The sequence below is a fragment of the Lycium barbarum genome, chromosome 9 (genome assembly GCF_019175385.1).
Source record: "Lycium barbarum isolate Lr01 chromosome 9, ASM1917538v2, whole genome shotgun sequence".
Lineage (NCBI taxonomy): Eukaryota > Viridiplantae > Streptophyta > Magnoliopsida > Solanales > Solanaceae > Lycium > Lycium barbarum.
In genome coordinates this window covers 31,586,669-31,605,548 of record NC_083345.1, presented here as the reverse complement: position 1 = coordinate 31,605,548, position 18,880 = coordinate 31,586,669, and the positions used below count along the sequence as shown (strand labels likewise).

At 34.9% G+C, this 18,880-nt stretch overlaps 2 protein-coding genes across 3 annotated transcripts; both read right to left on the bottom strand.

The window, feature by feature from the left end:
- Nucleotides 1-6,356: 6,356 nt before the first annotated feature.
- On the bottom strand, nucleotides 6,357-8,793 carry LOC132611056 (uncharacterized). 2 transcript variants are annotated; one of them, XM_060325466.1, is made up of 3 exons: nucleotides 8,656-8,793; nucleotides 7,428-8,252; nucleotides 6,357-7,183 (listed from the first exon to the last, which is right to left on the bottom strand). In XM_060325466.1, the coding sequence occupies exons 2-3, from the start codon at nucleotides 8,208-8,210 to the stop codon at nucleotides 6,509-6,511; spliced, it is 1,458 nt and encodes a 485-aa protein (XP_060181449.1). In that variant the 5' UTR covers nucleotides 8,211-8,252; nucleotides 8,656-8,793; the 3' UTR covers nucleotides 6,357-6,508. The 2 variants fall into 2 exon arrangements, with proteins under 2 accessions (XP_060181449.1, XP_060181448.1); XM_060325465.1 differs by lacking the exon at nucleotides 8,656-8,793 and having other exon boundaries at nucleotides 7,428-8,404.
- On the bottom strand, nucleotides 8,637-12,546 carry LOC132611057 (uncharacterized). Its single transcript, XM_060325467.1, has 3 exons — nucleotides 12,409-12,546; nucleotides 8,891-10,139; nucleotides 8,637-8,804 (listed from the first exon to the last, which is right to left on the bottom strand). The coding sequence occupies exons 2-3, from the start codon at nucleotides 9,650-9,652 to the stop codon at nucleotides 8,652-8,654; spliced, it is 915 nt and encodes a 304-aa protein (XP_060181450.1). The 5' UTR covers nucleotides 9,653-10,139; nucleotides 12,409-12,546; the 3' UTR covers nucleotides 8,637-8,651.
- Between the last annotated feature and the right edge of the window lie 6,334 nt (nucleotides 12,547-18,880).

Below are 18,880 nucleotides of genomic sequence, written 5' to 3'. Positions count from 1 at the left end.
GAGAAGGTGATTCAAGTTTTAATTATTGAGTGGAGGTGGTGTTTTTTGATTAGTGATTAAGAGGTTTTGACCTTGTCCAAAAGTTTTTATTTTGACACTTTGACCCTTAACTTTATTTTTAACACTTTGCCTTCAAGTTTTATTTTTAACACTTTGACCCAGTCAATATAAACCCTAAAATACCAAAATGGGTCCAAAAAAAAAGGCGCCAATAGCTGCACCGGTTTTTGCTCTTTTCCCTCCTCTGTTCTTCTTCTCCTTCCTCCATTCGTTCTTCCTCCTCCTTCTTCTTCTTCTTTTCCATCCGCCTGTTTTTCTCCCTCCATTCTTCTTCCTCATCTTCCATTGCTGCTTCCCCTGCTTCTTCTTCATCCATTGTTGTTCCATTTTGAAGAATCTGCTCAACAAAAGAAAAAACTAAACCACCAAATTTGCAAATTTTTTTGTTGGATTTCGTTAGTGTCTACGTGGGCATTACTTCATAAGTATTGCTTCTTCCCCTGCTTCTTCTTCTTCCATTGGTGCGACATTTTGAAGAATTTGCTCAACAAAGAAAAAAACGAAACCTGCTGATTTTGCAATTTTTTGGCTGGGCATTACTTCAGAAGTAATTTCCGCTCATTTGGTAAGTAAAATATTACTGTTTTGTTTCAATTGTTTATGTGGGTTTTGCTGCTGATTTTCCAACAATTTACAGTAGCAATTGTACTTGTTGCAACAAGTGCTAAAGTTGCTGTATAAAAGCTTCTAAATTTTTGCAACAACTGTTGTAGTTGCTGCAGAAGCTGTTGTAGTTTATGCAACATCTATTGTAGTGGCTGACATAATTACAACAGATTATGTAGTTGTTGCAACTTCTATACTAATTGTTGTTAAATACGTAGTATGAATAAGTTGCAACAGATTTGTGAGTTGTTGCAAGTAGTGCACTACCTGTTGCAACAAGTATCTTACTTGTTGCAACAACTCACTGATCCGTCGGATTCAGCTTCAGTCCAACAGAACCCAAAAACTGGACCAAAAAAAAAAACTGTAGCTGACTCCCACAGATTAGTTAGTTGCTGCAACAAGTTTATTACCTGTTGCAACAAGTTTATTACCTGTTGCAACAAGTAATTTACTTGTTGCAACAACTCATTAATCTGTTGGACATCTTCAACTGTCTTTGGATTAAACAGAACTTAAAAAACTGAAGCTGACTCCAACAGATTAGTTAGTTGGTGCAACAAGGATAGTACTTGTTGCAACAGGTAATCCACTTGTTGCAACACCTGATTCATTTGTTCCAACAAGTCACTAAGTTATTGTATTTTGTTACTATACAGTCATGACCTTTTTATAAAAAAAAACAAAATATATTCAGGTAGCATTAATGGGGGACTCAATAACAATAGATGTTGATTGCCATGGCGAATGGATCGAGAAGAACAATCGATATATTTGGCGATGGAAGGGTGGTCACATGTTAGAGACGATAGCGATGAGTGTCCAAAGAGATATTGTGTTTGATGATTTTGTGAACTTAATCATCACCTATTGTGAATTAACTTGTGAACCGAAAGATCTTGCCATCACTTACATGCATAACTCTTTTGAAAACCAGAGGGTCTTGCCTTTTAAGATAACCAATCAGGATCGCTTGCGTACTTATTTGAATGATGTAGCTAGGCCCATTTTAAGGGTATACGTGGTTGGAAGCCCGGTAGAGAACCATAATTTAGGTCAAGACCAACAAGATGTGTTAAATGATAAATTGGATGGGGTAGATATCGATATGGATATTCCAAATAATGGAAGTGGGGGTGAGCCGATTCCTACACCCGAAGTTGCGAGCAATACACCGTGTTCTACACAATCTTCACAGTGCAGCCATGTTCAAGATGATGAAACAGGCTTTTATAAAGGAATGCCATTCAAGAACAAGGAACAACTAGCAACTATGTTGAAACTTGCTTGCGTGAAGAAAGATTTTACACTCAAGAAGGTGATTAATTCGCGCACTGTGTATTGCTTTAGATGTGTACATCCGGAGTGCAAGTGGTGGCTGAGGGCTATGAAGCTTTTAAGTTCTGACAGATTTTGTATTACAACCTACGTAAAGTATCACACATGTGGTTCTGAGCATATTACTAGCCATAATCCACACGCCACAGCGAAAGTTATTGGTGAATACTTCAAAGATAGGTTTCCCGACGGTAAAGGCCCATCTACAAAAGATATGAGCCAATCATTCCGCACAGAATTGGGTTGTAAGGTAAGTTATTGGAAGGTCTGGAAGGGCATGGAGATTGCAAAATCTTTGTCAAGGAGGACACATGAGCACGGGTATGCAGTGCTTGATGCGTACCGTTATATGCTTCGTTCCGCAAATCCAGGAAGCAAGACGGCATTGAAGGTTGATGCTAATGGGAAGTTCAAGTACTCAAGGCTTGGATGCTTGGTTTTGCGCAAATGAGAAAAGTCATAGCTGTCGATGGGACATTCTTGAAGAGCAAGTACGAAGGAATGTTATTGTCAGCTGTGGCGCAAGATGCGGAGAATCATGTTTTTCCTGTGGCATTTTGTGTAGTGGACAAGGAGTGTGATGCCTCATACAAATATTTTTTTGAACAAATGAGAAGCTTTGTAGATGATACCAAAGAGTTGTGCATAATTTCTGATAGGCATCCAAGTATCAAAAAGGCAGTTTCAATTGTCTTCCCTTTATCTCATTATGGTTGTTGCATGAAGCACCTTGGGGAAAATCTCTGAACCACCTTTCACAATACGAAGGTCATATCTCAGTTTTATAAAGCAGCAAAATCGTACAATATAGATGAGTTCAACGACCATTTCAATCAAATCAGAGATACCGTCCCTGGGGCCGCCGAACATCTTGAACGTGTTGGATTCCACAGATGGAGCAGGGTATTCTTCCCCGAAAATAGGTATTCATACATTACCTTTCCAACAAATAACACATCTGCTGGAACAACTAACTAACTTGTTACAACAGGTAAGTTAGTTGTTCCAACAACTAAGTTAGTTGTTGCATTTTGTTATGACACAGAGACAATAACTGAAGCTCTCTCCAACAAGTAACACATCTGTTGGACCAACTAACTCACTTGTTGCAACAGGTAAGTTAGTTGTTCCAACAACTCACTTAATTGTTGCATTTTGTTATGACACAGAGACAATAACTGAAGCTCTCTCCAACAAGTAACACATCTGTTGGAACAACTTAATCACCTGTTGCAACAAGTGATTTAGTTGTTCCAACAACTCACTTAGTTGTTGTATTTTGTTATGACACAGAGACGATAACTGAAGCTCTCTCCAACAAGTAACACATCTGTTGGAACAACTAACGCACTTGTTGCAACAGGTGATTAAGTTGTTCCAACAACTCACTTAGTTGTTGCATTTTGTTATGACACAAAGACAATAACTGAAGCTCTCTCCAACAAGTAACACATCTGTTGGAACAACTACCTCACTTGTTGCAACAGGTGAGTTACTTGTTCCAACAACTCACTTAGTTGTTGCATCTTGGTATGACACAGAGACCATAACTGAAGATCTTTATTTTCACAGGTATAATCTTATGACGTCAAACATTGCTGAGTCGGTGAATTCAATGTTCAATGTTGAAAGAGAGTTTCCCATTACTGCTTTATTTGATGCCATAAACATGAGATTTGCAGAAAAATGTTCCTTCAGTTGAAAAAAAAATCAAAATTTGTCAACTTGGGGAACAAGTTCTTATCCCATCAAATAGCCAACTACAAGTTCAGCGTCATCGGTCACGGTGCAGTTGCGACAATCGATCTGCAAAGTAGATCTTGTACTTGTAGAGTTTTTGACCTGGACAAAATACCTTGTCCACATGCAATGGCAGCGCTTCGTGTCCAATATGGTGACGACTTTGGAAGGCGGATTTATGACTACTCATCTCCATATTATAAGGTGGAGAATTACATAATTGCATATTGTGAGGAAATTTGTCTTGTGCCTTCTGAAGAATCTTGGGAAGTTCCTTTTGAGATTTTAGAGAGAGATATACCTCCTCCATATGTTGATCCAAGCAAACCCGGAAGAAGGCGGACAAAGAGGAGGCGCGGAATCGGGGAATCATTTCCAACGAGGAAAAACAAATGCTCCTTATGCAAAACAGCTGGCCACAAAAAAACAACATGTCCAAACCTAAATGCTCCATAGTTGTAAATTGCATTATGCTTTAACAATAGTTATCTGTTGGAACTTTATGACATTGTAATGTTATTATTTCTTAGCATGGTAATTTATGTTTAACTTCCAGCAAGCAATAAATCTGTTGCAACAACCAAGTTATATGTTGGTGTTTTTTCAACTAAGTTATGTGTTACAACTTGTGTTTTATCCAACACGGGTAAGGATTTGTTCAACAACTTAATCACTCAAAAGAAACAGATATTACAATTGTTGCAACAGATTCTACATATGCTGCAACAGATATTGTATTTGCTGTAACAGATATTGTACTTGCTGCAACGGATACTATAGCTGCTGCAACACATACTATAGTTGTTGCAACATATATTCTACTTGCTGCAACATATATTGTACTTGTTGCAACAGATACTGTACTTGCTGCAACGGATACTATAGTCGCTCCAACAGATACTATAGTTGTTGCAGCAGATTACTCACATGCTGCAGTAGATACTATACTTGCGGCAACAGATAATATACTTGCTGCCGCAGATTACTCACATGCTGCAGCAGATACTATACTTGCTGCAGCAGATACTACTTGGTTCACCCATATTTAGTGATCAACTACTCGATTCACCCATATTTATTGATAAACAAAGGAAATTAACCATATTTAGTGATAAACAATGGAATACTTAATCAATTTGATGTATTTTTAGTCAGCGAAGAGGATCTCCTAAGCCAGCATGCACTAAATCTAGTGATCATTAGAGAGAATTGATGTGAGCTACTCGATTCACCCATATTTATTGATAAACAAAGGAAATTAACCATATTTAGTGATAAACAATGGAATACTTAATCAATTTGATGTATTTTTAGTCAGCGAAGAGGATCTCCTAAGCCAGCATGCACTAAATCGAGTGATCATTAGAGAGAATTGATGTGAACTACTCGATTCACCCATATTTATTGATAAACAAAGGAAATTAACCATATTTAGTGATAAACAATGGAATACTTAATCAATTTGATGTATTTTTAGTCAGCGAAGAGGATCTCCTAAGCCAGCATGCACTAAATCGAGTGATCATTAGAGAGAATTGATGTAAACTACTCGATTCACCCATATTTATTGATAAACAAAGGAAATTAACCATATTTAGTGATAAACAATGGAATACTTAATCAATTTGATGTATTTTTAGTCAGCGAAGAGGATCTCCTAAGCCAGCATGCACTAAATCTAGTGATCATTGGAGAGAATTGATGTGAACTACTCGATTCACCCATATTTATTGATAAACAAAGGAAATTAACCATATTTAGTGATAAACAATGGAATACTTAATCAATTTGATGTATTTTTAGTCAGCGAAGAGGATCTCCTAAGCCAGCATGCACTAAATCTAGTGATCATTAGAAGAATTGATGTGAACTACTCGATTCACCCATATTTAGTGATAAACAAAAGAAATCAATCATATTTAGTGATAAACAATGGAATACTTAATCAATTTTCAAGTGCATTGTTGTAACAACTAAGTAAATTGTTGCAACAGAAGATCCATATGTTCCAACAGATGCCTTACTTGTTGCAACAACTTCAACAGCTGCTGGATTATTTGCAACAGAAGATCCATATGTTCCAACAGATGCATTACTTGTTGCAACAACTAAGTAAATTGTTGCAACAGAAGATCCATATATTCCAACAGATTCCTTACTTGTTGCAACATCTTCAGCAGCTGCTGGATTATTTGCAACAGAAGATCCATATGTTCCAACATATGCCTTACTTGTTGCAACAACTAAGTAAATTGTTGCAACAAAAGATCCATATGTTCCAACAGATGTCTTACTTGTTGCAACAACTTAGGTAAGTTAGTTGTTCCAACAACTCACTTAGTTGTTGCATTTTGTTATGACACAGAGACAATAACTGAAGTTCTCTCCAACAAGTAACACATCTGTTGGAACAACTAACTCACTTGTTGCAACAGGTGATTAAGTTGTTCCAACAACTCACTTAGTTGTTGCATTTTGTTATGACACAGAGACAATAACTGAAGTTCTCTCCAACAAGTAACACATCTGTTGGAACAACTAACTCACTTGTTGCAACAGGTGATTAAGTTGTTCCAACATATCTGTCACTTGCGTAAAACTACTGAAACAACTTAAACAATATATAAGGGTACTGAGCATATAATACATATTTAACAAATTTACATAATGTGTTCATCCACCATAATTCAAATTGATGGTAGAAGAGAAATTGTTTAATGCAAGCATAGTTTAAGAGAAATTGTTTGTCCCAAGCCCACCTCCATTAGGGCTCCAACACCTTATCAATAATTCCACAAGCCCACCTCCATTGCATCCTCTCCACAGTATTGTCACTCAATAAGGTATCGGGCTTGCTCATATTCATGCGGGTAAGCAAAGCTTCAACAAAAGCAAATGACCAGGAAGCACATACCTTATTGGTATCATTGCGGGGGATATCCTTCTTCCGAACAAAATTCCATGATTCATTTAGCAACTTTTCAGGTAAGTGTGAGAACATGCCACTCTGCTTTAGCAACTTGGGGAACAAATCCATTAACGGCTGCATGTGGCAGAAGAAATCACTGTCGTCATTACATGGAATGTTGCAATCATAAACATTTATGATACCCTCCTCAATGATGATCTCAACAGTGACAAAATGGTTGTCATTAATATTCATGACAGTTATGATCCTTTTGGCACCAATCCACTCGCAGCCACCTGGGTAGGGCACACTACCTCTGGGAAAAGCGAGACCATCATCGTCCCACATAAAGAGAGCAAGTCTTTGATCATAGGGCACGACACCCACATTTGTAGACTCATCGGACAATCCTAAGTACCTGTTGCGACAGTGATGGTAGAAGTTGAGGTCCATGATTCTATCAGAGGAATCATAGTGCTCAGGGAAATTGAGCTGCCTCATACGCATCAGCAACAAGATTTCATCTACATACTGCAGTAAAAGTATCAAAACAGTCAGCCACTTGCTGCAACAGGTAGTTAGAGTTGTTGGAACAACTAGTGAACTTGCTGCAACAGGTTGTTAACTTGTTGGAACAACTGGTTAACTTGTTGCAATAAGTTAGTAACTTGTTGTAACAACTAGTTAACTTGTTGCAACAAGTTCACCGAATTACATGACTAGTTCAAACAGCATACTGAATTATATACATATATATATGAGTGTTGAAACTTACCCAATCCTCCCACCATTCGTGCATGTTTGTCATAACCTTGAAGTCTTCGGCCCCAAATTCATGCATTGAGTACAGTGCTCTCCCACTCTTTTTGGATTTGATCAAAGTTTCAAGCTTCTTCTTTTTTGGGGGGTTTACACGCTTGAAAATATCAACTTTTTTCAGCACTTGTGGCACAACTTCAGCAGGAGGAGTAGCAATAGACTTCTGCGGAGTACTTGTTTTCCTTGCTCTACAATCAGCAAGTGCCTTGGAAATTGTTTTTGCCCTCTTGCGAATCCCAATAGGAGTATAGGGTGAGCTGAGCTTTTTGGATGGCTGGACACCCCTCTTGGACATCATACTCTTTATAGCTGAATTCATATCTTTTTGTGCCTGAAGCAACTCTTCAACCTTGTTTATCAAACCTTCCATTTTCAGCCTGCAAGTACTGCATTCACAAGCACAAGAATACACCTTGGAGGAACCGGCACCAAATGAAGAATATCTACCCAACCTATAAGGGATATCTGTGGTCTGCCCACCACCACCACTTTGGGGAGTGTATCCACCAACTCCACCACCACCATCATCATCTCTTCTTTTATCAGCAAGACCTTCCACTGCTTGTCTTGCAACATCAACAACAATATTCATATCAACAGCATCACCAACACCATCACCACCACCATCAACAACACCAGCCCTTATGATGGTTGTGGCTCCAACCAATTCTTCTTTTATCTTATCAATCAATTCATCATGCACAGATTCCCTATGCCCTAAACTAACGAGGCATGGCATTTGCACCTCTCGTTTTGTCGGGATAAGCCTTGGATGTACAACCTACAACAAACAAATAGATATATTCAACCAATAAGTGTGTAATCTGTTGGAAAAACCCCCACATATGTTTCAACAACCTCCTAGGTTGTTGCAGCATATTCTTTAGCTGTTGGAAAAACCAAAACAGCTGTTGCAGCTTCCTCTGCAATTGTTCTGTTATTTTCCAACAGATTGTGAACCTGTTGCAACAACTGATCAAGTTGTTCCAACATCTTAGGAGTTGTTGCAACATATTCACTATCTGTTGGAAAATATCAGAACAGTTGCTGCAACTTCCTCAGCAACTGTTTTGATTTTTCCAACATATTCTGAGGTTGTTGCAGCAGATAAATGTATCTGTTGCAACAAGTAGTTACTTCTTATAAAACTATTCAGGGATATTTTCCAACAGATTCTGACTTACTGCTTCCTTGGGGGGTTAAAAGGATCAAGATTCATTTTTTTGTTGCTGTTTTTGGTAGTCAACCATCTGAGGATCCTTGGAAAACAAACTTCTTCTGAGTAGTCCCTGACTTGACTCTGTAGGTGAGGAATGGCTTCAAATGCCCAAGCCTAGAAAAAATTTTGCCACCAAAAATCAGAATAATCAATGAAGGAAAAGAATTAAAAAGATTTAATATTGAAGAAAGAAAGTTTACCATGAAGGCCCAAGGGAAGCCATAGATGTTGGAAGTCTTCACATTAGGGTTCAAAGCTTTGCACAAATATTCAACAGTCAACTTAAAACTTTTATGACCCCATGGATAGTTATTGAATGCCTCATGATCCTCCGACAGTTTAATCAAACCAAGTTCTATATTATTCTTTACATCTCTTGCCCAAAGAATAGAATTCACAAACCAAACTAAGCACAATGACTCCTTGTGCTTTCTTGACATAGTTTCTGACTTCAAGTCTGCTAGCAAATCCGCTGCCTTGTAGCTCTTTCCACAAACATCCACTAAATCCAAATCATCATCAACCTTGGCTTTGCCTTTCTTGCCTTTCTTGGCTGCCTTGGATGACTTGGGTGTCTTGGCTCCCTTGGATGACTTGGGTGTCATGGCTCTCTTCTTTAATGTAAATGTACGAAGAGGCTGAGAAGGATCATGACACCTCAGTCCGGTAATTATGGCAAACTCCTTGATGCCAAAACAAACTGGCATGCCGCAATAGTTTATCCATATCTCATCAGTTTTGCTGCAAATAATTCTTCGTTTGAGAAGACCATACACAATGGTCATTTGAAACCTTGCATTGTTGTCCTCAGGCAAATCTAGATACATGCCAAAACATGTGGCCCTAAAGAAATCCTCCAAGTCCTCCTCCTGAAGTATCTTCCTAAAGTGATCAAAGGGCTTGCCCATGACTGATTTTACAACAAGATCACCATTCAAATCACCTAGTTTATCCATCGGCATCTGCACACGGAACTTCTCAATATTGAAAGTTTTGACAACTTCATCAGTGGAAGGTCTGTCAATATCAGTCCCAATAGAAGAATCAACAACCCCGGTCGCCGACCTTTCAAAAGATGCAATTTTATCCTCTTCATTGTCATCGTTATTTACATCATCTTCTTCTTTTCTTCTTCTTCTTCTTCTTCATTTTCAGCATTGTTTTCTTCTTCTTCTTTATCTTCTTCTTCTTATTCTTCTTCTTCTTCAGCTTCTTCTTCTTCTTCTCTATTTTGTTCTTGTTCTTCTTCTTTATCTTGTTCATCTACTTGATCTTCTTTACTTTCTTGGCCAGAAACTCCTACTTGAGAGGTTTCCTGTTCAGCAGTTTGATCAGAAAGAATATTTGCCTGTTCAGCAAGATCATCTAATGATGGCCCCTTAGCTCTTTTACTAACTGTAGATGATTTCGATGATACCTCCCCTTTTCTTTTTCGTGAAGACATTTTATCTGCACACAGGAGATAAGCAAAAACACTTTCAATTGATTTGTGCACCATTTAAAGTAAATAAATAATGAATTTTTACAAGAGCTGAAGCATATGTTGCAACAAGTGTGTAATATATTGGAACAACTCCATCATATGTTCCAACAACTTCATAAGTTGTTGCAACATATTATACATCTGTTGGAAAATATTAATACAGTTGCTGCAGCTTCCTCAGCAACTGTATTGATTAATTCCAACAGATGGATAATCTGGTGCAACAACTGGTAAAGTTGTTGGAACATATGATTGAGTTGTTCCAACAGACTAATCTATTAGAAACCATCAGAACAGTTGTTGCAGCTTCCTCAGCAACTGTTTTAACAATTTTCAACAGATTTTAAATCTGTTGCAACAACATATTCACTTGCTGCAACAACCTCAGCAACTGTTGGATTTTTACTAACAGATTAGAAATCTGTTGCAACAGATTACTCAGCTGTTGGGTAAAAAAAAAATGGCAAGGCCATTTTTCCTAAGCCTTACAAGGACAACAACATCTATTTCACTATCAGGCTGCAATATCAGTGTATTACAAACACACAACAGTCAAAAATTAAACAAAATACACAGCATTGCATAGACACCCTGCCCATGTTCTTCCTCTTCTTCTTTAACCAAAATTAGTCATTTTCGTACTTTTATTTCAAAACTCTAACTTTTGAACCAGAAAAAACATTTGTTTCAATACAAACACACCACCATCACAAGTTAAACAAAATAAACCAACCTCAACTGTCAAACAAGTGCTGAAGTTGCTGCAACAACTTACTCAGCTGTTGGAAAAAATCCAAAAAAAATTCAAACCCTTATTTCGAAACCCAATGAGAACAAGAACACAAACAGTACCAAAAACCATAATTTCACAACCACATACACTATTTAACAACACAGAAACCCCAACAAGTGGAACAAATAGAGCAAATGCGGGTTTGTCAAGCCCAACAAGCCTTTTTTTCGAACTACTAAGGAGAACGAGAACACAAACAACACCAAAAACCAGAATTTCACAATCACATACACTATTTACAAACACACAAACCCCAACAACTCGAACAAATACAACAAATAAGGGTTTCTCAAGCATTGAACAACAAAATAAACAACATTGCAGACAAACCCATGTTATTCTTCTTCTTCTCTGACCAAAATCATCATTTTCTCACTATGATTTCAAAACCCTAACTTTAAAAGAAGAAAAAGTTGAGCGAATTTACTTGAGAGAAATGTAGAGCAGTAGTTTGTTGCTGAGTCGGCTTTTGAAGAGGTTGACGACGGTTTCAGCAGACACATTTAGCAGTTGAGATCGTGGGTTTGAATTTTGAAGGAGCAGTTGAGATGAACGTGTGTTTTGGATGAAGTTCGTGTATTTGGATATGGACTGATGTTGAGTTTGAAATAAATGGGGGGTTGGATTAAATGGTTTGGGGTCTTTTTTGTATTTTATAAAAGATTAACAAGTTTGGTAAAATACATTTTCAACCCCAATTTTCTTAATCACAAATTTAATTGAGTTTTGACTTCATGTGGTCCCTACAAGTCACCTCTAGTAATTTCCAAACTTAAATGTCACCTTTGCTTAAATTTTCGTACAGTCTAAGCTCAAGTATAACAGTGTCGCTGGTTCATCAATCACACAAAATCAGATTTACTGTAAATTCGGATAGAATAATATCATTTTTATGAGGTAAGATTTAAATTACTTAAACAGATCGCATATAATTTCACAAGCGCCAATAGCAGGGGAATGAAATTTCAGTTACAGATATGAGTGTTAATCCTTGTAGATTTCGAAGTAAACTTAGTGATCCATGTCAAATTTAAAGAGTTATGTGGAATTTTAAACTTAGAGTTTTGGATATTTGAAATTTCCTGACTTGCTGTTTTGGGTAAAATTCACTCAAAATATTCAAACCAAGCAAAATCTGTTGATTCCATAGAGTCATAAGATATATGCATTCCATAATTAGAAACTCATAAAAGCTTGATGCATAGTCCGGATTAAACAGAAGGGAGGGTAAACCATATGCAATATGAGAAGAAGGGAAAAGATCTTAAACAACAACTGAGTAAAGTAGATGAAATTAACTCTATGCGGCTCAACCAAAACCCAATTTCTTATTTCAATGATTTCTGAGTTCCAATCCAACTTGACAATTCTAACTTTTGGAAAAGCATCCACCACAAAAAAATAAAATAATAATAAAAATAAAATGAATGGACAGAGCAGACCTAAAAACTGTGAAGAGAACTGGAAAAAGATGAAAGTGGAGAGAACGAACTTGTACGCATCAACCTTCAATTGAAGAAGAGAAATCGAGAGAGCCTTTGTGTAGAAATTGTTGGCACAAAATGAAGAAACAAGTGTTCTAAAAGTAGGAATGAAGAAAGGGAAAACTATATCACTATGTTAAAAGACACGTAAAGCTTGATTAAATTCTACTATATTAGAAGCACCGGATGGTGCACTTTTTCGTCATCCGTTTGTGTGCCCGAAAAAATTGTGGGCTCACATATTAAACACAAACCAATCAATATTAAAAAAAAAAAAGTGTAATCCCCATATTACACAAACCAATCAATATTAAAAAAAAAAAAAAAGTAAAAAAAGTGGAATTCACCATCTCCAAATTCACGGAGAAAAAAAAACTGAACCCCATATTAACAAAATCAAGTAATATAAAAAAAAGTGAATCTCATATTAAAAAAACGTGCAGACTTTGTATTCGTAGCAAACACTATATAATAAAGTTTTAGATATGAAGCACAAACTACAATGTTATATTAATCGTGTTTTGAATATTAAAAAAAAAAGTGAAACCCACCATCTCCAAACTCACGGGGAAAAAAAAACTGGGCCCCATATTAACAAAATCAAGCAATATAAAAAAAAAAAGTGAATCCAATATTAAAAAAACAAACAATGTCAAAAAACAAACATGCAGACTTTGTATTCGTAGCAAACACTAATAATAAAATTTTAGATACGGAGCACAAACTATAATGTTAATTGTGGGCCCACATATTAAACACAAACCAACCAATATTTTTTTTTAAAAAAGTGTGGTCCCCATATTAAACACAAACCAACCAATATTAAAAAAAAAAGTAAAAAAAGTGGAACCCACCATCTCCAAACTCACAAGGAAAAAAAAGTGGACCCCATATTAAAAAAATCAAGCAATATAAAAAAAAGTAAATCCTATATTAAAAAAACAAACAATGTCAAAAAAAAAACGTGCAGACTTTGTATTCGTAGCAAACACTAATATAATAAAGTTTTAGATATGGAGCACAAACTACAATGTTATATTAATTGTGTTTTGAACATTAAAAAAAAAAGTAAAAAAAGCGGAACCCACTATCTCCAAACTCACGGGGAAAATAAAAAGTGGACCCCATATTAACAAAATCAAGCAATATAAAAAAAAGTGAATCCCATATTAAAAAAAACAAACAATGTCAAAAAAAAATGTGCAGACTTTGTATTCGTAGCAAACACTAATATAATAAAGTTTTAGATACGGAGCACAAATTACAATGTTATATTAATCGTGTTTTGAACATAGTATGTATATATATATTATATGCATAAAAGGTGCAAACTAATAATGTCCAAAAGGATGGGCCCCATACTAAACAACACCAAGCAATATAAAAAATGGACCCCATATTAACAAAATCAAGCAATATTAAAAAAAAAAAAATGAACCCCATATTAAAAAAAAATAATGTCAAAAAAAAGAGCAGACTTTGTATTCGTAGTAAACAGTAATTTCCAAAGTATCTCATTAAGTCAATAATGATGGATTCATTGCCACGTGCGTATCAATCCATTAGTGGGAGCAAATGAAACTGTTTTTCTTCAAAAAGTTAAGTAGTCAAACCATACCGTTTTTTTTTTTTATATATATATTAGCCTGAGATCTAATCTAAATATTAAACTGTTGTATTTGCTATTCCGCCATGTCATTTATTTGTTATGTTCACTAAAATAAATATACTTTAAATATTTATATTTTAAAATAAGATAGAATAATGTGAAAAGAGATTAATGTCGTAAAAAAAAATATATCAAATAGAGATCAACTAATGAATAAGGTAAATTAGTCAAATTATAATTCTAATCGACATTTTCTTAAAAAAACATGCAAAAGACAACATGACAAGTAAAATGAGCTAAACCGAAAATATTTACCAAAAATTAAAAAATAGTATTTCGTCGTTTAAATAGAAAATTAATTTCTACTTTGTTTCATTTTAAACATGTAAAATTAATTTAATAATTTGAATTAGAATTATCCAAATCAAAATTTGATAAAAAATAACAAGTATTTTACACCTTTAAATTAATCGAATTAAAATTGAAAGTATCAACTGATGCTTAAATATTGCTATTGTTTTATCTCAAAGAGAGGAAAATAGTTTCCTTTTAAATAAGTTTTCTCTTTTAAAAAATATTAATAAATTAGCCGATTTTGTATTCGTAGCAAACATTAATATAATAAATTTTTAGATACGAAGCATAAACTATAATGTTATATTAAACGTGTTTTGAACATAATATATAGTGTATATATATAATCACTATTTAAAGACAACTACATACACATAGATGCACTATAGGCCATCTAGTAATTGAAAGACACGTTTCTTTTGGCGACTGAAATTTAAAGTCTAAAATACCCTTGACTTCAATTTAAATGACCTTAAGCAGGCACGTTGAAACCCACATTTCTATAATATAGAAATACTGCGTAAATATTTTAAAGACATAAACGAATAATGAAAAGGGTGTCACATGCAGATACTTTATATTTGTTCTTCATGTCAATCAGTTCTTTTCTATGTCTTATCGATGCTTTTTTCACAAGTTTAGGTTGTGTAAACAATTGAGTCGAAACTACTACATATATTTACATGGAGAAATACGAAAATCAAATTCGCGAATCACAATTTCTCTAGCAAAATCCAATTTAGCTTCTCTAAATGTTGAACGAAAGCTTTTAAATGGCCAGTTGATACACACTTGGTGAATTCTTTCTGTGATTGTAGAGACTTAAGAGACACAACTTTATTATGTAAAAAAGTCATTGAAAAGAAGAGAAACGTTGAAGTAGTTTTTCGCAATTCACAATTCTTTGAGTGTGATTTTTTAAATAATTACCTGAGGTGATAATGATTGGGATTTTTCGACCAAGGGAGGGGGTTCCATTTTGGATGGGTTTTGGTACTGATTGCCAACTTCGGAAACATAATTGAGATTTTTACTCATCAGATCAGTTAGTAAGAAATAAATACAAAAATAACATATCTTTTTATTATTATAAAGAGAAAATAGTCAGATGCCCCCCTCAACGTTTAGCCGATTTAATTATGACGCCCTCAATCTTTGTGGGCGTCCTATTACCTCCTGGCCTTATTTTTTTGTGTATTTTTGTACCCTTTTTCGGCCATTTCTAACATGGGCGTGTCAACACGAAGCAGCAGCGCATGAGGGCATTTTTTAACATGGCCACGTCAACGCCATGTCAGATTTTTTAAAATTTTTAGTCTTTTCCTCATTATTCATTTGATTTTTCTTTTATTAATTATATTTACACTAATTACACTCTAATTAACCATTAAAATCATCCAATAATTTTATCTTCTTCGTCACTAAAAAATTCCACCACCACACCTCACCGGAAAGACCATATTCGCCGCCACCTCCGTTTTCTTGCTCAATTAACGGAAGATATCTTTTCAATTTTATCTTCTTCCCTTTATCTTCCTCAATTAAAACCCATTTTCTTCCTCCATTAACACCCACATTCCATTTCATCACCAAACATACATATATTTTCAAGAAATCAACCTATTTGGGTTCAAGAATCATGATTTTTTTTTCTTTTTCTTTCCTTTATCTTCCTCAATTAAAACTCATTTTCTTCCTCCATTAACACACCCACATTCAATTTCATCATCAATCATACATATATTTTCAAGAAATTAACCTATTTGGGTTCAAGAATCATGATTGTTTTTCTTTTTCTTTCCTTTCCTTTATCTTCCTCAATTAAAATCCATTTTCTTCCTCCATTTATACACGCACATTCAATTTCATCATCAATCATATATATATATTCAAGAAATCAACCTATTTAAATTCAAAAATCATGAAATTTTTAAAATTTTAAAGTGCAATTGAACAAAAATTAAGTGGGTGACTGGGTGGTGGAGGTGGTGTTGCGGTGGGGCGTTGAAATTAAGTGACTGAATTTTTTATTCTAACAGTTGAAATTTTATTTAGTAAGTGATTCAATTTTCACTTTGGTTCAATTTAAGTTAGGGTTTGGTGATGTAAAGAGGAAAAATTGAAGAGACAATAGATTTGAACCAATTGGAAAGAAAGGATTGAGCAAACTGAAAAATATGACGAAGAAGAAGACCTGGGCGCGTGTATCTCATCTAACACTAAAAAAGTGGGGGTCGTGTAAAAATGGCCAAAAAAGGGTATAAAAATACAGAAAAAATAAGGTCAGGGTGATAATAGGATGCCTGCAAAGGTTGAGTGCGTCATAACTAAACCGGCCAAACGTTGAGGGGGCATCTGACTATTTTCTCTATTATAAATATAGAAAATTTATTACAAATATAGCATTCTAAAAAGAAAGAAAAAAAGAATCAAGTTCCAATCACTGTTACATCATTTACTCTTTGTTCTCTCTTTCATAATTTCTCCATCTTCCATATATGTAAAATTTTACTCAAACATCGTAAAGATTATAAAAAGGAATAATATTTGGAAAGATCCTCCCCTCTTTAATGAGGTTGCCTTCGAGGGAATTTGTAATAAAAAAATTCTTCAAATCTTATTTTATACTGGACAACTTTTTCTATAAAATACACCTTTAATATATTTTAACTATATTATATTATTGTTGTTTTATATAATGTTAAATATTTCATTAATATAGTATACTAGGGGGAAAAACCCCCGTGCATGAAGGAGATCTGAAGGGTATACAATCAACTCTATTTGGTAAACATAAAAGATCAAAATCAATGGTACACTCAAATATCTAATGCATAATTGGTAAAATACAAATATTTCATCATGATAGTTGCCTCAGCACTAAACCATAACAAAATTGTCTTCCATCTTCCATGTCCAGTAGTATATTTGCTTTTCTCCATGCAATGTTCGAAGTAATTGTAGAATCAATATAGAGGTGATAAATTAAGCAACAGTTAACCTAACCAACAACTTGCAATTGAACAACTATTTAATTTTGTATTGAAGAGATAATAGTGTATATTTGAAAAATAGTACTACTATTGAACGTCTGAGAGGAGGCAAGATTTTTAAATTTTACTGTTTGAGCATATTGCACAAAGTTTTTAAGTATTTCACAAATCTACAAAATTTTGTTGAGGCAGGTTATGTTGCCCTGTAGCTCAAATCAAGCAATAGACTTTGTAAGAGTGTCAGAAAAGTCATGTTTCTTGATAATCTAGGCAAGGATATATATGATAAACAACTTTTGTCCACAACTTCACATTTCAGAGTACATTTATAAAGCTTGTATATCAAACCTCAAGTCCTGTTTGTGGGGATAAGGAAAGAAAGCTAATGAATAAATAGGTATGTAGAAGTTCCAACTGAGAAATATACAATATATCAATGCAGACTAAACATGTTCCATATATACTATCCATAAAAATAAATCATACCTAGATTGTTTAGGCAATTCATCAAACACTAACTAACATAAATCCAAACTTTGTTTGAGAAATGCATGAAACGCATGCTGGCTATTTGATCAAACTATGTCTTGAAACATAACCAACAAGAACTTATAGGGAATTGATCAATATGTTGTAGATTATCTAGCTTATAGAAAGCTGAAATTGGAATGGAATGGGACATGTTGCTTACTCTAGAGTCGTCAAGTTTAAGGACAAAAGAGTATGAAAGAACTTAATGGTGAACAAATGAAAGTATATAGCAGAGAAAAGATACTAACCTAAGCTCTGCAAGAGCGACGATTAACACTTTAGCTGTTTTCAGGACCACAACATAAGGGATAGACACAAATGGGTACAAATAGACAATCAGCTCAAATAAATTGTTTGAAGCTTGGAAGACACGGTTCCAAGTAAATCAAGCAACATATGCAGTATCTTCTACTACAAAAAAAAAAAAAAAAATGGAGCACACGTTGTAGGTTAGCAGAGGATTGCAGAGGTCTATGCTCAAATATTTACAACTAATTTTTCTATCTATTGACAACTTTATCGTTTCATTCACATCTCATGCAAAGTTCTGCCTCATCTAGAAACAGAATTGACTAATCTGGCATTATACAGTCACTTTCATTAAACCAATTACATGAGGCATTCTCCGAATTTTCTTAATCATTATTTATGGCTAATTGCTAATAAAAAAATAGCGGCAGGGGAAAGTTATTTCTTTTGGTTTATATAAGCTCATCATCTATAATTGGGTAAGTTAAAATTGAAAACGGCTCAGAGTAGATACAATTAGCCTGTAATTTAAGGAGGTGAAGTAATTTACAGACAATTAGTCTAACGGATAGGAATCAATTCATGAACAGTCGGAATGGAATTTTTATTATTTCACATGTTTCGAATGCTTTAAACGCAGTCAACAAAGAACTCTTTCAAACACATCCATAGTGAAAAAGGAAAAAACTCAACG